Genomic DNA, 22,818 nt, shown 5'->3' with positions numbered 1-22,818 from the left:
AGGAATGATCTATAGGTCAGACCCAGATCAGATAGTGGTGATAGTGATGTTTGATAGTCATCATGATAAGAATGATGATGGTGAAGGCAATAATGGGGATGATAGAAATGGTACTGATAGTAATGACAGTGATGTTAGTGATGAGGATGGTAGGGATGGTGAATGTGCATGGTGATAACTGTGATGATAATGATGATGGTGGAGATGGTGATGATGTTCACACTGATTCTGATGACAATAGTGATGGCAATGTGTTTGTAATGAGGGTAGCGCAATGACAGAGCTATAACAATGATGATGATGGGGACAGAGATGGTGTAATTTATCTACTTGTCTATCTAAACAATCAGAGGCAATAATAATACTCGTCCCTTACCTCCTTTTAATCACAGTTCAGGGTCTGCCGCTTAAAATAGCCTTCCTGTCTCTACATTGGCCCGTAGAGGAGCCAGTCCCATGAAGCAGCACTATTTTCTCCTGGTGAGCTGTCCTAAGCCAATGTTTAGTCACCTCTGATGAGCAGAAAGACCCTCATGCCTTTTCTGACACTGCTCCTCACTCCCCTTCCATGGGACCTCCAAAGTGGAGCAACTTACCTGAGGTTGGGGTCATGGGGGCGGCCGCGAGGCCGTTCATGTTGAGTGCTGCCATCTGCTGCATCTGGGCTGCGGCGAAGGCTGCCATGGGGTTCAGGTAGCCTCCCTGTGCTACGGATGCCATGATGGCCGCCTGCTGCTGCATCAGCTGGGGCAAAGGGAACGGGGAAAAAATATCACGCGCTCCCAGGTGGGGCTGCCCCCACCATTTTGGGGGATCATGACTCCCCTTAATATAGCCCCTCATCCCTGGGTATCACAGTTCTCTCTGGCCCTAACAACTTCTTGGGAAACATAGTTTTTGCTCTCCACAAATGCCTGGGTGGGTGGTAGGGCATGGTAGAAATTGAGATCCTATAGGTCACATCTTGAGAAAGACTATTTGCCATCCTTTCAAAATGAAATTAGAGGAAATCATTCCCCTCCAACTACACTGATTGAAGTTTGGGTGGGGGGATGAAACAGAACAGAATTATCTCTATTAAATTATAAATTGAGGGGTTTTTTATGTTTTAAAAATTATAGTCCTAGGAAATGGGGATATCCTAAAAAGTGCAGATATGGATTCTTGCACATGGGATGAGATGAGGTACATGGGAATAGGACGGGTGGGGGAGAGGGAAGAAGGGGCATATCCCAGGCTGGCAGAGCAGTGGGCTATTGTTTGGGCAAATGATGTTAGGAATATCTTTGGGGATACTTTGGGGAAAGTAAGGGCAGGCTAGAGGAGAGAGATAAGCATGTTGGATTATCAACAAAGATACACAGGAACAATATAAAAAGGAAGAGGAATGCCTAGTATATTTCAGTCTAGATATAGAAAAGGGAACAGGCTTAAGAAGGTTTTCTAACAGGCCAGAGAGACAGAGACACATACACACCCACACCCACACCCCATACATACACACACATACACAGAGACAGACAGAGATAGAGACAGAGAGACAGAGACACATGCACAGAAAGAGACAGAGAGGGAGAGAAGGAGGGGAGGAGAGAGTGGACAGAGAGAGGGAAAGGGGGAGAGAGAGAGCAACACAGCAAGAAGGAAATTTTACACATCCAGTGACTAGTGCCTAAGGTCAGTCTCAAAGAATCATAGAATGTTAGAAGTTGGAAGGAACTTTAGAAATCTAGTTCAGCTCCTTAATTTTACAGATGAGGAAACTGAGGCTCAGAAAAGGGAAATGACTTGTCCAAAATTTCACAGCTCCCTAGTGACCAAGGCAGTGTTTCACTCAAGGACTAGAAAGCAGAAGTTAGGTGCTTAGTTAGCATAGTGCCTGGCACATAATAGGTGCTTAATAAATGTTTGTTGACTATCAGATTGATTAACCCAAAGAATCATGATTTCAGATATTAAAGCCAAAGGGAGAATGTGGTGACAATAGGTTGTGCCAGCAGGCTGTTTACTACTTTAAGTTTGTACTGTGGTAAGATCACCCCAGTCCCATGACTAGCCAACTGAGTACATGAATTTTACTTATTGGATGCTCTGTGTGCACTTTGTATCCTCACAGTCAATGAGACTTACAATGAGACTTACCCATTCTGAGGAAGATGAGGGAAAAGGTAGAACCCATGAGAAAACTAAAGAAAGCTGGCAAGACTAGGACCTAGGGGTTTGATTTTTTGATCCGAAAAAGCTCTGTACTTCTGATCTCTAGTTCACAGTTGCATGGTCCATTAGAAAGAACATTAGGTCTCATAGCCTATCTTCTGTTTCCTGACTGTAACCCTCACTGTGACCATTCTGAGTCTCAGTTTCCCCATCTGTAAAATGAGAAGGTAGAATAGGTGGTCTCAAAGGCTCCTTTGGTCTCTATATTCTCAGTGACATGAAAACTGAGGTCATCTAGTAACAAGATGAGCTATGTCACACAGCTATTTTTCCCCTCCTGGATAATTTCAGCTCTATTCCTCAATATTCCAATATTGTGAATTATTGGGTTATAATTAGGATCTGACATAATAATAGCTATTCACATTTCTATGACATTATAAAGTACTATCCCCATTTTCACAGATGAGGAAACTAAGACTTAGGGAGATTAAATGATTTGTCCAGGGTGGTACAAGCTATTCAATGTCAGAAGTGGTACCAGAACCCAAGTCTCTCTTTCCTCTAAGCCTCGTAAACTTTGCAGGATACTAGAAGACCTCTCTGGAGGCATGATAGTGTTAGAAGGAATTCTTTATATGTCTGCAGGGTAATAGAATCTAGAGACCCTGAGTAAAATTGGCCATAAGGACAATGAAATAATTAACGCTGACTTTTCTCATTCTAATTAACAACAACAAGAAAACTATGTTTCCCCATTTGATCGACTTCCTCCCTCCCAACCCTTCTAGTTGACCTGTCTCTATTATTGATTAGCAGAGGAGACATTTGACTATCTGTTATAAGAGGGTGGCCAAGAAACTAGAAACGTTTTCTTCACAGTCTGTCATGGGGCCTGATATTCCACTGTTATATCTGTGTTCCTTTGAGTTAAGATACTGCCACTCATTAAAATACGAATTTTCCTAGGATGGGAGTATGGGAAAAGGGGCTGTCACATGCCTAGTTTTATCAGTCATCAGTACCTGGGTGTGAATGAGTTTAGAAGGGGATTAGGTAGAGAATGAGAGAGGTCCTGGGTACATAAGAGGGAACATTAATATCAAGAAAGGAAGAGGATATAAAAAGGGGTTGTTGGGAGTGGCTGATAATTTTTCTTTCTTGTCCTGAGTTCTAGTCCTACTTCACCATTTTCTAGCCATGGGACTTTGGGCAAGTCACTTAATCTCCTTTGGGACCTCAGTTTCCTCAATTGTAAAATGAGAGAGTTGGATTCAATGGCCTCTGAGGTCTCTTCCAAACCTAAATCTATGATCCTAAAAAAAACAAAATTTTTTTTTAGTCATCTTGATGAATATCTGGTCACTGGATCCAGATGGCTCAGGAGGAGTAAGTGAGGCTGGTGACCATGTACAGCCCTCCCTTACTCAAAATAAAGTCAAGTGCAAGTCATGTGATCATTTCTCTGATGTCATGGTCCTCTTCAGAAATGAAGGATGAACACAATGATCCTAAAAATCTTTCTGAGTTTCAGTTTCCCCATCTGTAAAATAGGGATAATAATCTCTGCCTTGCCAACCTCATGAGGTTTCTGCCCACAGGTTTTCCTTGACACCCACCATCTATATATACCTACCTAGCCTCCAGGTTCTCCAGTTTTCTTTCTCATTAGATTCCCTAATACATTCTTCCAACTGAGGTAATTAGTATACCATTCTGGGCAAAGTTGTAATTCTCATGAGAATGGAATTCTGGAAAAATGTCTTCCCCAGTGTGGATTATTCTCTCCCCCCACTTTCCCCCAATCCATGTTCTTCCTCTTCAGCATGGTTGCTCCTAGAAGAATGTAAGCTTCTTGAAGGCAGGTCAGGGATTGTCTTGGTTTGTTTGTCTTTTCTCTATGTATCCCCAGCAGCTACCAAAATACTTTCTCACTTGGTAGACGTAATAAATGTTATATTGAATCACTGGATTAAATGTCCCTCCTTAAAGAGTCTTGCCCTGATTAACCCCACAACACTTGAATCACCTCTTTAGGCAATCTCTCAAAGCTTCAATTAATTAATCTGTTTGCATTGTAGTTATTTGCACTGTTTTACCTGTTTGATTCCCTGAGAGTGAGAGTGACTTTCTTGTTTGCCCAGACAAACCAGGGACTCTCCAAAGACAGTCTTCTTCCCCCTTACTCCCTTACCCCTCCCCCCCCAAAAAATAGTACTGGAAGCTCACTGGACCAGGAGCTCTATCTTTCCCATCAGTCTAGGGCTTTCTCCATCATGAACTCTTTCAATTCCAGTAACAGAGCAGGGGCTTCCTGAAGTTAGGGCCCTTGTTTCTCCTCTTCCCTCTGGTTCTTCTCCAGAGAATTAGACATGGGGGCGCAGGATAGCTCCTAGTAACTCCCCCTATCCACTACTACCCTGGCTGTCACCTCTCCTGCCCCTGAGCCATTTCTACACTTACTGCCTGTGCATAGGCTCCATATGCCCCGAACTGGATGGCCATGGGGTTGAACATGCCCATCTGGCCTGCCATTTGCTGCATCCGCCTCATTGTGCGCTCCTTGTCCGTGTCTGCAAACTTGACGACCAGGCTGGATGAAGCTCCCTGAAGTGGGTGAAGGAGGAGAGAGTGTGAGACAGATTCCAACTGGGGCCTCCCTCCTCCCTTCCTCCCTTTTTCCTTCCCTCCCTTCCTGTCTCCTTCCCCCAGGCATGAGCATCTCCCTCCGTGACATGGATTATGCCCCTGATTCTAAACATCTCCTTTCCCTTCTTTTCTGGTGACTGGGTTGAGATGAGTTGTGTTGGGGAAATTCTTATTTAATCCTAGAGAATGTCTTGTGTCAAACTATGATATCTTTCCTATTATCTGGACAGAGGAAACATGGTTCAGATCGAACAAGAATGGATCAACTGTAGCATCAAAATTCCCCAACAACCCAGCCCCCTCTAATTTTAGAGCAATTCCAATGGTACATTTGGTTATCCTGATTCATAGACTGTTAGAGGGAGAAGAGGTCTTAGAGGTTCCCTAATCCTATCATCCCATTTTACAGATGAGTAAAGTGAAGTCCAGAGAGTGTAAATGACTTTCCCGAGTCACACAGCTAATAAGTATCTGAGGCAGGATTCAAACTTTAGTCTCCTAATTCCAAATCCAGTGGTATTTCCACCATACTACCCAGGCTGACTTAGGCTAATATCAAGTTGATATTAAAACGATAAAAGACACCATTGTGTTTTCTGTGAGCACAATAGTAGCATTGGTGGGATAAGAGGAAGTGTGGAGAAGAAGAGAGTTCAGGGCTGTAGTCTACAACCCCACTAATGCAAAATCCAACAGGGACAGACACTTGGGAGAGGCTTCATTATTTAAAATAATATGATCTGGCTAAAATGAATGCCAGTGATGCCAGGATCTCTCTGGAGCCAGAGTGAAGGAATAAGGTGATGAGAGTCCAGGATGCTCCCGCTATATATTCAGAGCTCATCTAAGCATTTACTCATCTGACTGGCCACTCTTTTTTCCTTCCCTTTCCCTGCTCCCAAATTACTGCTCAGTACTTTTCAGCCCCACCCAGGGCAACAGAGAATGAGGAAGCTTACTGAAAGATGCTGGACTGAGTCCTATACCAGAAATCAGGAGCCCTGAGTTTTAGTCCGGAGTAGCAAAGCACCTTGTACTCAGTAAATTGAATTTCTTTCTGTGTCTTTGCTCCATCTCTCTATCTACCCCTTCCTCCATATCACACACATATATGTCCATATATATGTATATATACATAATTTACATATAAACACGTATATCTATGGAATAGTAATTATATAATTTGTTTTTGTTGTTCAATAATTTTTCAGTTTGTCTGATTCTTTATGACCCCGTTTGGAGCTTTCTTGGCAAAGATACTGAAGTGGTTTGCTGTTTCCTTCTCCAGGTCATTTCACAGATGAGGAAACTGAGGCAGACAGGGTTAAGTGACTTACCCAGGGTCATACAACTAACAAGTGTATGAGACCAAATTTGGTCTCAGAAAGATGAGTCTTCTTGATTCGCGGCCCAACATTCTATCCCCTTATGTAATATAAAATTTCACACATTAGTAACTTGTTAAATGATCTTGCCCAAATCATTTAACATCTCTAGCCCTTAATTGTCCCACCTGTAAAATCTCCCAGGAGACTTATTGGGATCAAATTTAAAAATGACATGAAATAATTTGGAAAGTAGAAGAAGCTATGCCTGAGGTAGGATCATAGACTTTAGTTAATTGGAAGAGTCCCTTGGAAATCACCAATGGCCAAGCCCTTCATTTTACAGATTGGGAAACTGAGGACAATGACTTGGGCAAGGTCACCCAGCTTAGTAAGTAGTGGATATAGGAATTGAACTCAGGTCTTTGGAATACAAATCTACCACTCTTTTCATTACAACATCCTGCCTCTCTGCATAGATTGTAATCATGATGATCCCTAGATTTGTACTGGAGGATGGGCTGGAGAGTCTAGCTATGGTAGGGGGTATGAAAGAAGGATTTCTTGTGATATGAAATTCCAAATTAGGGGAATTATGTCATCATCTGCCTTTCCTTGCCCCCCTTCCAGTTTCTAGTTGTTTTCATTCTTGGCAAATGGATGGATTTTGGAGGTGGGAGAGTCATTGATCCTCCCAGATCCTGCTCATAATTATGGCTCTTTGACCATTGAGTTACCTAATATACACAATTCCTGCTAGTGATTACTGGGTGTGGGCCTAATGAGTCTGTAGCATGGACACACTCTGGATCATTAACCACAATGAGTGGAGCCCAGCACTACTGTAGGGGAACTGACTGGGCTGGGATCTCCTGTTCAGGGCCTAAACCATTTTAAGGTAGAGGAAGACTCATTTGGACTTGCTCCCTCTCTTTCCCTCAGGCCTTTCTTCCTTGACAAGCCTCTTCTTTGTCTTGCCTTCACCCTACCTTCTACCTTCCCTGCCTCTAGCTCAACCATACCTCCACCCTTTCCTCTTCTCCTCTTCTATTTCTTAATACTGAAATTCTTCCCTAACTCCCCATTTCACTCAGCCTCAGTCCTTCCTCCTTCTTGCTCTGCAAGGTCAAGGCCTTTCCTATAGACAGATTTTCCTTCTTCCAAGCCCTTATGAAGAATCCTACTCTTAGGACTTGTTTGTAGTTGTGTGGGAATGTGTGTGTGTGTGTGTGTGTGTACACATGTGCATCTATGTATGAAGTGTTTGTGCACATATATGTCGATGCTCATGAAGCAGCCCTCTTTAGGGAAAGAAAATTGGAAACAAGCTTGACTGGTACAATTTAAATGAGTACACTGGGCCAAATAACTCATTTCTCTTCCTATTCTATGACTCCCTTAAAAACCATGGTGACATTCCCTTCAAGATGAGCACAATGCCCCATTGGATTAGAGGAAGGGAACACATAAGACTGAGCAGCATTCTCTTCTATCTCTAATTCCTGAAGTATCCTGTTCTCCCTACTTTCCTGGCAGTGTGTGTGTGTGTGTGTGTGTGTGTGCATCTGTATGTGCATGTGCATATATGTGTGTGTATGCAAGTGCACTGTGAGTGTGTCATATGGATTATGTTCACTTGGGCCCTTCTGTTACACTAGCCTGGTTGTCTTCCTCCTTTACCCAGCAAACAGAAGAAAATGAATGGGAGTGGATGGTGTGAGCCCTCTTCTTTTCCCAGTCCCCAACTCTGGGGCCTTGTTGGTAAAAACTAATTTTCCTGACCTGTCTGTGGCCTTGAAATAAAGTCTTTCTAAAGTCCAACTCCTTGTGAACTGAGTGGGAAATCTGACCTTCAACTCTTGAAAAAATGGCAGAAGCTTCTAGGTACAGTGAAAAGAAGAGTCAGGAGACTAGGTTTAGATCTTAACTCTGGCACTTATGAGTGAAGTGATTATTTTGAAGAAAGTGATTGTGTGCAAACTACGTGTGGAAAGAATGTGAGTTATCAACTACATCCTTTCTCTTCCTGCCCCCCCAATAAAAAAATAATCTCTTAAATTTAAAGACAAAGATTTACATAGAACTTTCTTTTTGTTTTGTTTTGTTTTTTCTTCTTCTCTCCAGACCTGTGATATCTTTAGGTTGAGGAGCTCCCTATATGGAAACTCCCTCCACCAATGTTCATTGTCAACTTCTCTAATTTATCATTGCCTGGGGTCCTTGAGAGTTTCAGTGACTTGTGCAGAGTGACATAGTTAGTATGGGTCAGAAGCAGGACTTTCATCCAGGTCTTTCTGATTCCACAACTGGGCTTCTACTACCACATTATCTCTACTTTGGGTAGAAACTGCTTAAAGCGTTACTGGTATTGTAAAACCACAGTGGGGAGACATGGAAAGTCACTTTTTCCTATGCCTCTGTTTCTTCCTCTGGGAAATGAAGAGGGCAATGACCTCTAAGGTCTTTTCCAGCTTTAACATAAGATGGCATCATTATTTTCCTTGGGGCCAGTACAAGGTCCAAAATATTTTTGCCGATGCCAATTGTTGGTAAATATCCATTTCTGACCCTGCCCCAGGCACTGGATCTTAGAATCACTGAGCAGCAGAGCTATCAAAGTTGCTCAGGTCAGTTCCAATTTTCAAACATTAAAAAGCCAACGTACCGGGCTAAGAACAACATCTTGCCCGGGCAAAACCGTTGCCTATGATGAAAATGTAACTTGTAAGCAGCATTTGATGGGATTGTTGTATTGTAAGGCGTTAGTAAAGATTGGGGGATGTTAAATGTTAAGGATGAACTGTCAAAAAGCTACCTAGGTGCTTGTCAGATCTGGCACTCTAGACTGGATAAGGTGGGGGCATTCCATCCACTGGTCTCATGATATGTCCATCATCTCAGCTCTATTACTAATAGGAGACTTAGCAGCACCCCTTATGATAGGACACTGGACAATGGAACGTCCAGTATTGGGCTAGGGATTTTGAAATGGGAAGGCATAGTGGATAAGGTAGACTTGAAGATAGGAAGACCTAATTTCCAATCTTGCTTCAGTCACTCTGTGACTGTGACAGCTCTGTGACCTCTGGGCAAGTCCCTTAATCTCTCTCATCCTTGGTTTCTTAATCTGTAAAATGGGGATAATAATAGTACCTTCCTCCTAGGGTTGGTTGAGGATCAAATGACTTAATGTAGGCAAAGTGCTTTGTAAACTTTAAAGCCAGAGATAAATGTTAGCTGTTGAGGATAGTTTAGTATTGGTTGACCCTGACTGGAAAAGGTCATGAGTAAGCCTGGTTGAAAGAGATTACTGGCTAATGGCCAGAGGGATGGGTGCTGACACTAGACCTGAATACAGTAGGAAGAGAAGGAGAGAAGAGAGGCTTTTACCAGATCATAGGTTCACTCTAGTCCTAACAACTAGCTAGCTTTGTAATTATGAACAAGTCATTTAATCTCTCAAGGCCTCAGTTTACTCACCTGTAACCTGGGCAAAGGAATCTTGTACTTCCTATTTTGAAGGGATGTGATGTTGTGAGCAAAATGCTTCATAAACTTTAAAATGCTCTAAAATGTGAGATGTATATGATGTGGGACTGGATTCAGATAGTAAATAGGAATGGGGGGAACGGCTCCTTTTTAAACCCAATGGAACTATGAGAGAGCACATTGAGAATAGAACAAGGGAACCATCAGTTTCTGTGCATTTTATTAGGTACTTGGTGAAGCTCTTTACAACAGGCAAACAAAGCTAATTTGTCTTAGACCTAAGGGAATAGTCCCAGGTAATTCTGGAGTCCTGGGGGCTGGAGGGGAAGAGAAATCTCAAGGTAAGGAACCCTAGGAAACATGTCAAAAGCTTTTTGTTTTGTCTTTTTCTGTTGTTTCCTGAGTGGCTCTTGCCCTCATGTATCTCTCTCAATTTGTGGATCACAAATCTCTTAGTCAAGCCACTTTTCAGGGAGAGGAATTAAAGGCAAAGATGGGAACAAGAGTGAGGGAAAATAGGAGGCTCAGTTTCCTAACCCGTGAAATGAAAGTGTTGGCCTAAATAACTTCTAAGGTCTCTTCTAGCTCTTAATCTGTGAGTCTGTGATTCTCTGAGTCATGCCCAAGTCCCGTTGCCAGAGGTGCTCTCTGGTGCTATTTATGGATCTCCCATTAGGAGAATGAGAAAGTGAAATAACACTGTTAGAGGGTGGGGTAAGCCCCAAACATCTTAGTTTATAAGTCACATACAGATCATAGGATCAAAGCATTAGGGCTGGAAGGGCTTGTAGAGGCCATCAAATCCAGTTCCTCCCTCCCCTTTCTCAGATGAGAAAACTGAGTCCCAGAGAGGCTGATTAACTTGTATAGGGTCACACAGCTATTAAGTGTCTGAGGTAGGATGTGAAGTTAGATCTTCTTGACTCTGAGTCCAGCAGCCCATCCCCTATACCACACTGCCTCTAACTAGGGGTTCTTAACCTAAGATTCATGAACTTTTATTTTAGTATTTTGATAACTATATTCCCACGTAATTGGTTTCCTTTGTAGTCTTTTATGTTTTATGCATTTAAAAGCATTGTTCTGAGAAGGGGTCCATAGACTTCACCAGAATGGCATAAAAAATGTTAACACTTATTCTAGATTTCTCAACTAACTAAGCTTCCTTTAGTGGAGTATAAGTTTCACAAGGGCAGAGAATGGATCTTATCTAAATTTTGTATCCCCAATAACCTGGCACAGAGCTCCATGTACAGATGGTGTTTAATACATGTTTGTTGAGTGGAAGGATGAATGGACTGAATATTAAAAAATGTTTGTTGTGGGCTTTTTACATCAAGTGGACTCTCCTTTTGGTCTGTCTTCTGATTTCCCTGATTTGGTCTTGATTCTGTCTGTACTCCCCTTACCCCTTTAATGCTCCCCTTCCTCTCCCATCCCTCCATTAACCCCTGCCTTCTCTCCCCAGCTCCTCTGCTGTATGTGGACATACACTTGGGGAATCTCTTTGGCTGACTTATGGCCAACAAGTCCTGGCTCTATGAGAGGAGAGACTGTATTATTCTTTGTCTTTGTTAAATCCCCAGGGCCTAGTACAAGTGCCTGGTATAGAGGAGGCACTTAAATGCTAGCTCACTGATTGATTCACCTGCATGGAGATAAGCTGTTATGACATAGTAGAAAGGACATCTAGACACCTGGATTCTACTTAACTTTATGTTTCTCTTACAAATCCCAAACCACAAGTAAGCTTGGGTTTATTTCTTAGTGTCAAGTTTTTACATCCACATCCACATCCACTTCCACATCCACATCCACGTATGTATGTATATTAACTTTGAACTTAGAAATAAACACTAGTTGTTTTACCTATTTTCTGTCTATTTATTTACTGTTGATATTTACCTATCTAAGAGACATTGTGACACAATGGATATCTAGCTGGACTCAATTAGAGGAAGACTTGGGTTCAAGTCTTGCCTTTGACCTGTACGGGTTATGTGACAGTGGATATGGTAATTAACCTCTCAGTACTTTGGGCAAGTCCCTAAGACTTGTAGAGAAGGTGTTATTCTGTGTTGGTAGAGTAAGTTCCTTTGGGAGTTCTTATGCTCATGTAATCAAAGGTCTGGTTATATCTCATATGCATTTCCATAAAAATGAATATCTATGGGAGTGGGGGTGGGATGGGGTTAAAACAGGCCCATTATTTCATGTTTGTGCCTATGTCTGTATCTATGTCTATATCTATGCCTACATCTATGTCTATGTCTGTCTATATCTACGTTTATGTATGCCCTCATCTATATCCATGTCTATGTCTGTATATCAGCAATAGAGAATTCTTAGAGTACTAGAGTACAGCTGGTACCATGTATAGTGGGAAGGAAGATGAATTAGGAATTAGAGCAGGGTAGGAATTCTGACTCTTGTACTTATTAACCTGTGTGACCTTTGGCAAGTTATTTTACCTCACTGAAGCTCAATTTCCTCATTTGTGGAGATGATAAAGGGTTTAACTTGGGCTGGGAGTTGAAACTAGAGGCCTCTAAGGCTTCTCCAATTCTAAGGTTTTTTCCCTTATCAAAATTAGGAGCAATAGATAGAACTTGTAGAGGGACAGATTTAGGCTCAAGATACCATCCTAATCTTCCTTACCTTCCTTGAAAATGTTCCTAACAATCAGGGTTGTCCAAAAGCAGGACTGATTCTCTTTTCATTAGAAGTCTCCAAACACAGGCTGGATGACCCCTTAGTTAGGGGTTGTGTAAGGTGCAGATTCTGGGTCAGGTACAGGTTAAACTTTACACCCTTTAAGCTCTCTTCCAATGCTGATTTCAATGTGATTTTTATAGAACTTTTATGGAATTTCCCAGAGTATTCACATCCAGTATTTCATTGAATCCTCACTACAACACTGTGAACTAGGAAGCACTGGTTTCATTATCCCCATTTTATAGATATAAAAGCTGAGCTTCATAAAGGTTAAATGACTTGCCCAAATAACAAGGGACAGAACTGGGCAGATTAAATAGGATGTTCCATTAGCCTCTGAGAAGTGTTTCTAGAAACTTGTGAGTCTCCCTCATACAAGTGCATCCTAAACAAGATCCTGCCCCAGTGTTACTTTTTGTCTGTTTAATTTTTTTTACCCAAGCACCTGCCCCTTTTCCCTGCCTGGATGGAGGAGATCAGGGTAAAAAATGGCTTCTTCCCTGGGAGAGCTTGAGCTTATGGTATTGATGGAGGCTAGGAGAGGCAGGTGCAGGTCTTTCTTGAGAGGTCAAATTAGTAGCTGTTTGACTCTCACCTCTCTGTGTGCATGTACACACAATATAATAGAACCATGCAATCAAATAACCATGCACAAAATTACCCAACGTACAATATACCAGACACTCATACACCTAAAGTCACCTTTGGTTTTTCTGTACTTTTTAAAAAAAAAATAGCTATTTTCTTTTTTTTTTTTTAATCAAAAAGATAATACTTGAGAAATTCAAGCTGTTCCATTGATTCCCATTCAGAAAGTCTTTAAGTTTCCAAGTACTGAGTTTCAATCTACTTCTCCAATAACCTACTAACTGTCAGACTCTGTGTTAGGCCTGTGAGATACAAAAACCACCAAATTGTACCTTGTATAGTGTTGAGGAGATAGACCTGATTGCTTTTTGCCCTTTTTTTAAAGCCTTAACTAACTTCTTATCTCCCCTCAAAGAAGGAGCCCCCATTCTAAGTCCCTATATCTAACATTGAACACCCATCCTGACCCTTAGCCCATATTTTTAATCCTTAGTTTTATTCCTCACATAGAGACCTGATCCCTGACTGGAAGCCCCTACCAAAATCCTTAGCTTCTGTTCTTAACCTTTTCCCTGAATTCTTCACACCTGGCCCCTGTCTCTATCCTTTGCATTTCTCCTTAATGTATAATCTCCATTCTGGACATTGAGGTCTTTATCTTGGTTTTTGGTACTCAGGCCTCATCATCAGTATTCAGCCTCCCCTACAAAAAACTCAGTCCTTTATTCCCTTACTCTGTCCCTATCCCTGGCCCTTGGATCTCCATCCCTAACGCTGAAAACCCCACCTGTGAGGAAATGCCTTCAGGTGAGGGGATTCTTAAAGTGTCTGGAGACCCTCTGAGATGTAGGCAAATCCTATGGGCCCAATGGAATATCAGATAGTAAAGGAAGCCTTGGATAAGAATGGCTCTTCGCGCCCCTAAGGAATGGGTCAGTTAAAAAGACTAAGAACCAATAAGCCCAAACCAATGGGCATTTCCATGAAGACCAAGAACATCTATACCATAATGGTTTTTTTAAAAATATATAAAACATCTTCAATTGATTTTATTTTAATCCTTATTTTCCCTACAACGTCGAATAATGAAAATTCTCACAAATATACTAAAAAAGAAAAGAGACACGTGTATTTCAGAGACACCAGGGTAAGGTCGGAGCTGTAAATTGTATTTTCCAATGAGAAGGAGTAGAAAGTGACCCATGTGCAAGAAGTGGGTGGAGAAAAACAACTACTGGAAATCTCAGGGGAGAGAATCCTCCTCCTTCCCCCCACCCCACCCCAGATGGACCAGGTAACCAATTCAGAACTGAGGCATCCTGGGGAATGGAGACAACAAACAATAGTACAAAATGCTGAACTGGAATACTATTCAGTCAGTCAATAGGCATTTATTAAGTGCTTATTGTGTTTCTGGCATCGTGCTACAGGCTGGCTACCCATGCCACTTCAGGAAGGCTAATTCCCCCATCTGGGCCTCATTTCCTTATCTATAAACTGAAAAGGTTGGACTACATAAATGATCTCTGAGGTCCCTTCTAGTTCTAGGACTCAGTGACATTTAGAGAAAGGAGATTATGACAACATAGGACATAAAAAACTGTGCAGAAAGCCTGGTTCATGAAAAAAAGAAAAGAAAAAAAAGATCTTTGTTTAAATCTTGACTCCGACACTTGCTTCCTCTTTGATCTGGGGTAAAGAATTTTACTCCTGGCCTAGATTTTCTCTGTGGTTCTTTCTAGCACTAAATTCTAGGATCCTATGAGCAAGACCTGTACATCATTGTGGACACAGCCCCTACATCTGGCTTTTTTTATCCCAGTCCCAAGCCCCCATCCCCAGCACTTATCCCCCATTAGTTGTTCATTCATGATAAGTTCTCCATCTTAATAATCATGAGTACTTAGCTTCTGTCCCACCCACTTAATGTACACCATACTGTGTCCCCATCCCCATTACTTTATTCCTTACATACAGCCTTTCCAAACTCAAAGACCCCCAATCATGACTAGTGCCCAGCAGAGAATTAACACAGAATAAACTTTAATTCTTGGCATTCAAGGGACAGATAGGATTCTTGATCCCTGGAAAGCCATGTGTTTGGGGACCAGGTGTTCTTAGCTTCCAGGGTACCCTCCCCTTCACCCTAACCTGAGGATCTTCACTCACCGGCATGGTCTGGCTGCCGTGCAGGGCATTAATGGCAGCTTGGGCCTCAGCATGGGAGGAGTATTTCACAAAGGCACACCCTGTGTGGGGGGATAATGATCTGGTGAGAAAATGGAATTCTGGACCCCATTCAACCCAAATCCTGACCCTGACCCTGAGGATATGGAGCAGAAGAGGGCACCGGGAGATACATACAGAGAGAGCTACAGTGACAGGAAAAGAGACACTGAGGGAGAAAGAAGCAGATAGGGAGAGATAGAGACAGAATGGAGGCAGAGGCAGAGGGTGCAGAGGCTCTAACTGATGTCAGCTCCAGACCCATTAACTCCGCTCTGCCACTTGGTAGCTTGGACAAAGGCATTTCCCTCTTCTAAAATCTGTTCTCTCTCATCCTTCAGGAAGCCTCCCTCACCTATTTCCACCCATAGCTTCAACAGGGAAAACCCTTCACCACACAGTCCCCCCAGCTCAGTCTGGCAGCAGTGGATTCTGCCTGTGGTTTTCCAGATGTGTTCCATCTCTCTCTCTGCACAGCAGAAACCCCTAAAGGTGGGGGCCACATCTCCCTCATCAGATTGGCCCGTCTCCTACCTTTGCTGTTGCCATCTGGCCCCCGGAGGATTGTGCATTCCTCAATGTTTCCGAAGGCCTCAAAGAGCCGGCGGACGTCATCCTCAGATTGTTGCTTGTTGAGCATGCCAACAAAGAGTTTTCTGTCTTCTGGAACAAAATTAGGAGATGCTTACCGGGGTTCCAACTGGGGAGCCCTAAGAGGACTGAGGGGAACTGACTTAGGAGGCAGAAGGTGTGATGCTTGAGATTCTCAGTCTCAGACCACCTCACACCTCCACCTGTGGAGAAGGCTATGAAACTTCATGAAAAAGCAGATGGATGAACTTAGATCACACCACGGGAAAAGTGCTACAAGGTTAAAGGTTCCAGATTCTCCTTTCCTCACCCACCACTCCTGGCTCAATGCACCCTACCACACCATTGCCTTCACTTCTGCCACACTGCTTTTCAAAAGGATTAGCATTCCCTCATTTCAAACATGATAATAAAAGATAGACCTTCAAACACACATTTTTACATACCTTTCTCTCTCTCTCACACACACACATACATACATACATGTATGCACTCAAGCATGCATGTGTACATGCACAGACATGTCCAGATTAGTGTGCAGGCATGTTCACCACCCTCCCACATGGAATAGAATTACATTTTCCCCAGGAAACCCAGGTCCAGTGTAGTTTGATTCCTGATACAGTGATCAAACATAGCCTTCAGAGCAGAGAAGGCTTTATTCTACCTGTATAAACACATACTCACAAGCATATACAAATGCACTCATGCACACTTACCTGCAAATACCCGTACAACATATGCAAAAACATGCAAAAAATGTGCCCCCATATACATAGGTCTACAAATGTGCTCCAAAAGACATAAAGAGCATATACTCAGGGCATACACCCCAACATATATACACCAACAGTCAAACAGGGGCACAGATCAACATATGGGTATACAAAGAACTCAGAGGCACACACCTTTCTTACACTGGGAACTGTTCCCTGCAGGTAGCACTCACTCCTTGCACACACATATGTCTAAGCACCTGATGTTGCTTCTCCTCTCCCATCCATCCATCATATTAGATCCACTGACTTGAGGCCAGTTCAAAATGACATGATAGAAAAATGCAGACAAGGTGTTTGTTCCTTTACCTGCTCTCCTGACAAACCCTGTTCAGAATTGCCTTTTTGCCAGGAAGCCGTCTCTGATTGACCCCCACCCCCTTAGTATTTTCCTTTGGCCATTTGGGACTTTTATTTTTTACCTTATGTATAGCCTCTAGTTCAACCCTCATTTTACGTATGAGAAAACTGGAGTAAAAGGTTGTTAAGTGACTTACCCTAGGTCACACAAGTAATCAATATCAGAGGACCTCTGTCTGCTGAGCCAATACTCTTTCCACTGTACCAGGCTGCCTCCCCCAGCAGGCTGTGGTGCTTATTTGCCCCACACTAAGGCCTCAGAGATATATTCTCCTTAGAGGCTTAAGGGATAGGAGCTCTCCTCCTTTTCTCTCCTCCTTGGGTGAATCGTGAGCAGGTGCATGCTCTCAAGCCTGCTGCCTTTTTGCAGTGGAAACCCTTACATCCCAGATCTGAGGAGGGAATCAAGGATCAAACCCAGGTTCAGTCTAGAACTGTAGTGTGGCTAGGAGAGAGATCCAGAGACCAGCTGTGGACTTTCAGGAGATATCAATCCCTGGAGCCTTAGAGACTTGTGTCCTATTCTCAAAGCCAGTCCCTTCCTTGTCCAGGACCTACTCTTCCAGGCTCCCTTAGAAAATCTGAATTCCCTTCCAGTTTCCTCAGGTTTGGGGTCAGGAAAGTTTTCTTTATGGCAAATGAGAATTTGGAGCTAGATTGATAGAAGGGAATGGAGCACACACACTTTAGTTGGGGGAAGCCTTTTGCCAAAGGGATCATTAGCATTCTGGGCGGTCTTCTAAGCTCCCTTCCCAATCCTCAGATTGGCTTGGTTTTTGAGATATTACCCATATCAGAACAGCAAAGCTAAGGATGGCCAGAGGAATGAACTGATGCAGGTGATGAGACCAGGGTGGAGGAAGAGAGGGGATAGAAAGAAGGGAGAGATAGAAAGAGAAGAAATAGAGTTAGAGTCAGAAACAGGGAGATGAAAAAGGAAGATAAGAAATTGGGGGGGAGAATGGAAAGAGACAGAGAGACAGAGACTGAGAAGCACACATACAGAGAGAGAGAGAGAGAGAGAGAGAGAGAGAGAGAGAGAGAGAGAGAGAGAGAGAGAGAGGGAGAGAGGCAAAGGTGGAGGAAAAAGTCAACATATTTTCCCTCTCAGAAGTGGTGATGACATTTCAGATCAAATTAAACCTGGGCTTTTAAAGACTTCAGTGGAGGTTATTGAAACGTGTGTGTGTGTGTGTGTGTGTGTGTGTGTGTGTGTGTGTGTGTGTGTATGGCATGGATATGCACTTTCCCCAGCCCAAGGGATCAGTGACTCTTCTCTTACCCAATGCCCCAGCCAGCCTTTGGGGCCAAAGCCTCCTTCTATTAAAGTCCCTGATTAAATGGGATTTGTTGGAAGACAAAGAGGTGAAAACCTGCCAATTGCTAATCTCTAGCCCTCCTGCTTAAAAATTCCATTTCTTTCATTGGGAGAAAAAAAAGGAAAGGAAAAAAGGGAAGAGAGAATTCTCCGCCTCTGCCTGATTTAAATTCTGGAGCTGCAGCCTGGTCCCCTTCTCCCTCTCCTGACGTCTGAATATATTCCTTTATTATCATTATTACAGCTTTCTGATTGCATTAAAATTCATCCACACGCTCCTCTCCACATTGCCACTTGTCTTTTGCCAGGTTTTTTTTTTTTTTTTTGCCAACTCTCTCTTCTACTCCACCCTTAACCCCTACCCTCACCCCACCCCCACCAAACCTGCCCAATACACTGATAAGGTATATTAAATGCTTATATATGAGTGCTTCTTGGAAGCGCTTCTAAATTTGGGGCAGGGTTGGGCCTTTGCCTCCTGCCCCTGAACTCTTCAGGGATATGCATTGCAAAGTTCTTTGCAGAAGGTTGTTCACAGAAAAAACCTGGCTTCAAGGAGTCCTCCTCCAGGAAGCCCCCCTGGTTAATGCTTCTACCATTCTGATGACTGCTCTTCTTGGTATCCCTAGTGTGATCACTTGGCACTCTGCATGCATTGTTTGTAGACTGTTGTGTGCTGAAAGTCTCTTTCATGTGGGAGGACTCTCTAAGGCTGGGGACTTGTCTTTCTCAGAGGTTTCAGAGTGGTGGGGATTAAGGCCAAGGATGGCTAGGGGGGCAGGCAAACTATCTCTGGCTGGTCTGGTCTACTGAGGAATATTAGGAATGGACACAGCCTTGGGGATAAAGAGACAGAAGAGTTTTGGAGCTGGGGGAAGAGAATCATGGCAGCCAGGACCTCTCCTCATTCATAATCAAGAACCCAAGGTGGGTAACCTTCATATTCCCTCCTTTCAAAACAGTGCCTCTTTCAATTCACACTGCTAGGGATAACCAGCCACACACACCAGCCTTGGGATGAATGATGCTAATAAGGCCAAAGTTTGGGATTTGAACTCTATCCCTATCAGTCAATTTCTTGCACAGTAAAATTTCATTCCTTGGGCTCAGAGCATCTCTTATCTCAGTTACTGATTGACCCACTTAATCCTGGGCGTAATCTAATCCCTTAACCCCATTGGGTGACTCATAAACCTTAGCCATTGGTCACTAGGGGGATAGTTCAGTATAATACATCCCCACACCTGGAAATTCAGTTTAAAGTCCACTTCACAATGATAGGGGTCAAGCTTCATGACCTTTCATGAAAGATGCCAAATGTTAATTCAGTGCAAACATGGGCAGAGGTGAATTGATGATGCTGGCCTCTTATTTTTGATATCTCCATTTCCATATATGCAGGCTCCCTCAGCCTGGGTCAAGAAGACATCAGAGGAACAGCTACCAGTGTCCCAAATTGCCTTGTTTCAAATGAACTCATCAAATTACACAATCTCAAAGTTGTAAGAGATTTTAGGGGCCATCCAGTCCAACCTGTGGCTGGACTAGAAGTTCTTCTACCAGGCGCCTGACAAATGGTCATCCAGCCTTTGCTCAAAAACCTCCAGGGAGTGGGGAACCTATGGCTTCTCAAAGCAGCCTGTGCTACTTCGGGAAAGCTTGTTTGTTAGGACATTTTTCCTTACCTCAAGCCTAAATTAACTTCTTTTAAAATTTCTCTGTTGTTCCTAGAGCAATGGGACCATGCTTTCCTGTTTTCTGAGGCCAAACAGTATAAGACAATTCCTTCTACCACATGATGACCCTTGAAAACATCTATCAGAGAGGCAGCTAGGTGGTACAGTGTGATAAAGCACAGGGACCTGAGTTCAAATCCAGCCTCAGAAACCTACTAGTTGTGTGACCTTAGGGAAGTCACTTAACCCCCTGCAAAAAAAGGCAGCTATCATGTCCTTCCTAGATCTTCTGATCTTCAGACTAAACATTCTTAGTTCCTTCATCTGATCCTCACATGGCATGATCTCAGGGCCTTTCAGGAGTCCTCGTTGGACTCACCTAGACCTACTCAGCTTCCTAAAATGGGATGCCCAAAAATGGTCACAAAATACCTTACATGGTATGACAAGATCAGAGCACAGGGAACATTGCCTCCCTAGGCCTGAATCTAGTGGCTCTTTTCAAGCAGTCTCAAATCACATTGACTTTTTGGCTCTTACATTGCACTGTTGATTCATATTGGGCTTGAGGTCTGCTTCAATGCCCAGATATTTTCTCAGATGAACTGCCATGCCTCTCTCACCTAACACTTGTGACATTGATGTTTTGGATCCAAGTGTATGATTTTACATTTATCCCTATTAAATGTCATCTTAATATAGAGGCAGCCCAATGTTCTAGCCTGTCAAATCTTTTTAGATTTGGATTCTGATACCTAGGGTACCTAGCTTTCCTTCCCAGCTTTTTTGTCACCTGCAAATTTGATAAGCATGCTAGCTGTACATTAATTTAAGTAGCTGATAAAAATGTTTATTAACACAGATCCCTTGGACACTTCACTAGAGACCTCTTTCCAGGAAGGTGATATTGAACCATGGATGACTACATTTCTGCTGCAGATAGTCTATCTATTCTGAGTATCTAATGGTACTACTGTCTTGTTTACAAGAACATGAGAGACTGTCAAATGCTGGGATAAAATCTACATAAACTACATTTAATAGCATTTCCCTCATCTACCCGTCAAAAAAAGGAAATGGGGTACAACCTATTCTCGATGAACTGAACATGTCCAAGACAGAACTCATCACTTTTCCCCACAAACCCTCTCTGTTTCTCTTGAGGTTATCACCATCTATCCACAACTCTTCCCTCTCCCTTTCCCCTCGTATCCAATTAGTTGCTAAGTCTTGTCAGTTCTATCTCCTCTGTATATTCCACATTCGTCCCTTTCTGTCTACACAATGACCAAGTGACTATTTCTAAAGCCAGTGGTATGCTGGAGCCAACATATTATACTGGATCACATACTGGATCATACAGGATCATACCAGATCACAAAAGCCAGTTGTTAAATTTTCAGTCTGAGCACTTACAACTCAGAAATTGGCAAATGCTACAAATCAGAGTTAATTTATTATTTTGTTGGTTTTCTAGACTTAAGGAAGTGATAGAAAAAAAGTTAATAGCGCAGATTAAACTTAAAAGTGTGCTGTGTGTATATTTTTGGGGAGAGAGAACCAGTTGTTAAACACCTACCAGTATACCCTTGCCTAAAGCATGGGTTTGACCATGTCACTCTGCTGTGCAAGCAGCTTAGTGGCTCCCTACAGCCTGTAGGATAAAATAGAAACTTATCTTGGACTTTTGAAGCCCTTCACAACCTACTCTAGGCTCAGTGAGAATCTCTTTACAGCCCTTGATATCCTAGGATGGCTAGTCCTCCTCCCTGCTATTCTGTCTCTTGACTTTATACCTTTGCATAGACTGTCCCTTAATATCTAGGGTACTCTTCCTCCTCACCTCTGCCTCATAGAATCACCCTAGCTTCCTTCAAAGCTCAGTTTAGGTAACCTCCTTCAGGAAGCCTGTCCTGATTTCCTCAGTTGCTAATACCGCTCCCCCCCCCCCCATGAAATTCTTTTGTATATATTTTGTATTTACTTAGTGCTTTCTTTACATGTTGTTTTCCTCAGTAGAATGTAAGCTTCTTGCGGGTAAGAATTGTTTCATTTTTGTATCCTTTGGGCCTAGCCTGGTGGTCAGAGCATGGAAAGCATTTCATGTATGTTTGTTGAACTGAATTGATGCTACGCTGTGTCTTCATAATTACCCCTTGCTTTTCTAGATGTTCATTAATTATTCTTTAAAAATAGAGTCAAGAATTTTACCTCACAGAAGTCATGCTCACTGGCCTATAGTTTTCAGGCTCCATTCTTGTGCTCTTTGAACATCTGGACCATATTCGTCCTCATCCAATCCTGCAGCCAATCTCCTACTCCCCAATTTTTCAAAGATCAGTGACGGTGGCTGAGAATTTATATTTAGGTTGATATGGGAAACCTGGGTTCTTGCATTCCTAAAATACTAGTGCCTAGAAGTTTGTTGAGAGCATATTCTTATAGCTCATAAATGTTCATGTTTTTCTTTTTTCTTTTTTAAGAGGATATGGAATGCTTATCTTATGGTGACATGAATCCTAACAGCTTATCTGAAATCTTTATGGAATACAGGTTTATAGGATAAGCTTTGCCTTGGCCTAAAAAATTTCTCAAACTCACATTTGCAGGGTACCCAACATTTGGTACCCTGAAAGGCTATTTTTTTTTTGTACTTTGTGACTTGAACTTACCAATGACAGACAGGTGCTCCCTTACAATAGAATGCCAGAGCCTATATGTGCTACAGACAGGGGACGGGGGATCATGTGGGAGAAGCATTGGGCTCTTTGCATTTGTGGGAACCCACTAGAGAGATTATCTTCTGGGGCTTTTGTTACTGGATACCCTCATTTTTGAGCTATTTTCCCTCTTATTATAGACTACAGTTATATGTTCGTGTGGTTTTTTTGTATTAAATTAAAAGTCAGGTCAGTTTCTTTTTTATAACTTTTGATTGCTGAAATGTT

The 22,818-nt window shown here is 42.6% G+C and overlaps 1 protein-coding gene across 1 annotated transcript in view; it reads right to left on the bottom strand.

The window, feature by feature from the left end:
* Positions 1-15,903, bottom strand: part of CELF4 (CUGBP Elav-like family member 4) — a 56,332-nt gene extending 40,429 nt beyond the window's left edge. Inside the window, exons 1-4 of the mRNA XM_072599334.1 lie at positions 15,684-15,903; positions 15,093-15,172; positions 4,621-4,764; positions 597-744 (exon numbers count right to left, since the gene is read on the bottom strand). Of these exons, the coding sequence (XP_072455435.1) occupies positions 597-744; positions 4,621-4,764; positions 15,093-15,172; positions 15,684-15,789 (478 nt within the window). The 5' untranslated portion in view covers positions 15,790-15,903. The remainder of the gene's footprint in view (positions 1-596; positions 745-4,620; positions 4,765-15,092; positions 15,173-15,683) is intronic.
* Positions 15,904-22,818: the final 6,915 nt, after the last annotated feature.

The sequence above is a fragment of the Notamacropus eugenii genome, chromosome 4, assembly GCF_028372415.1.
Source record: "Notamacropus eugenii isolate mMacEug1 chromosome 4, mMacEug1.pri_v2, whole genome shotgun sequence".
Taxonomy (NCBI): Eukaryota; Metazoa; Chordata; class Mammalia; order Diprotodontia; family Macropodidae; genus Notamacropus; species Notamacropus eugenii.
Note: the sequence above shows the minus strand (reverse complement) of the source record. Positions and strands in the feature narration are given on the sequence as shown.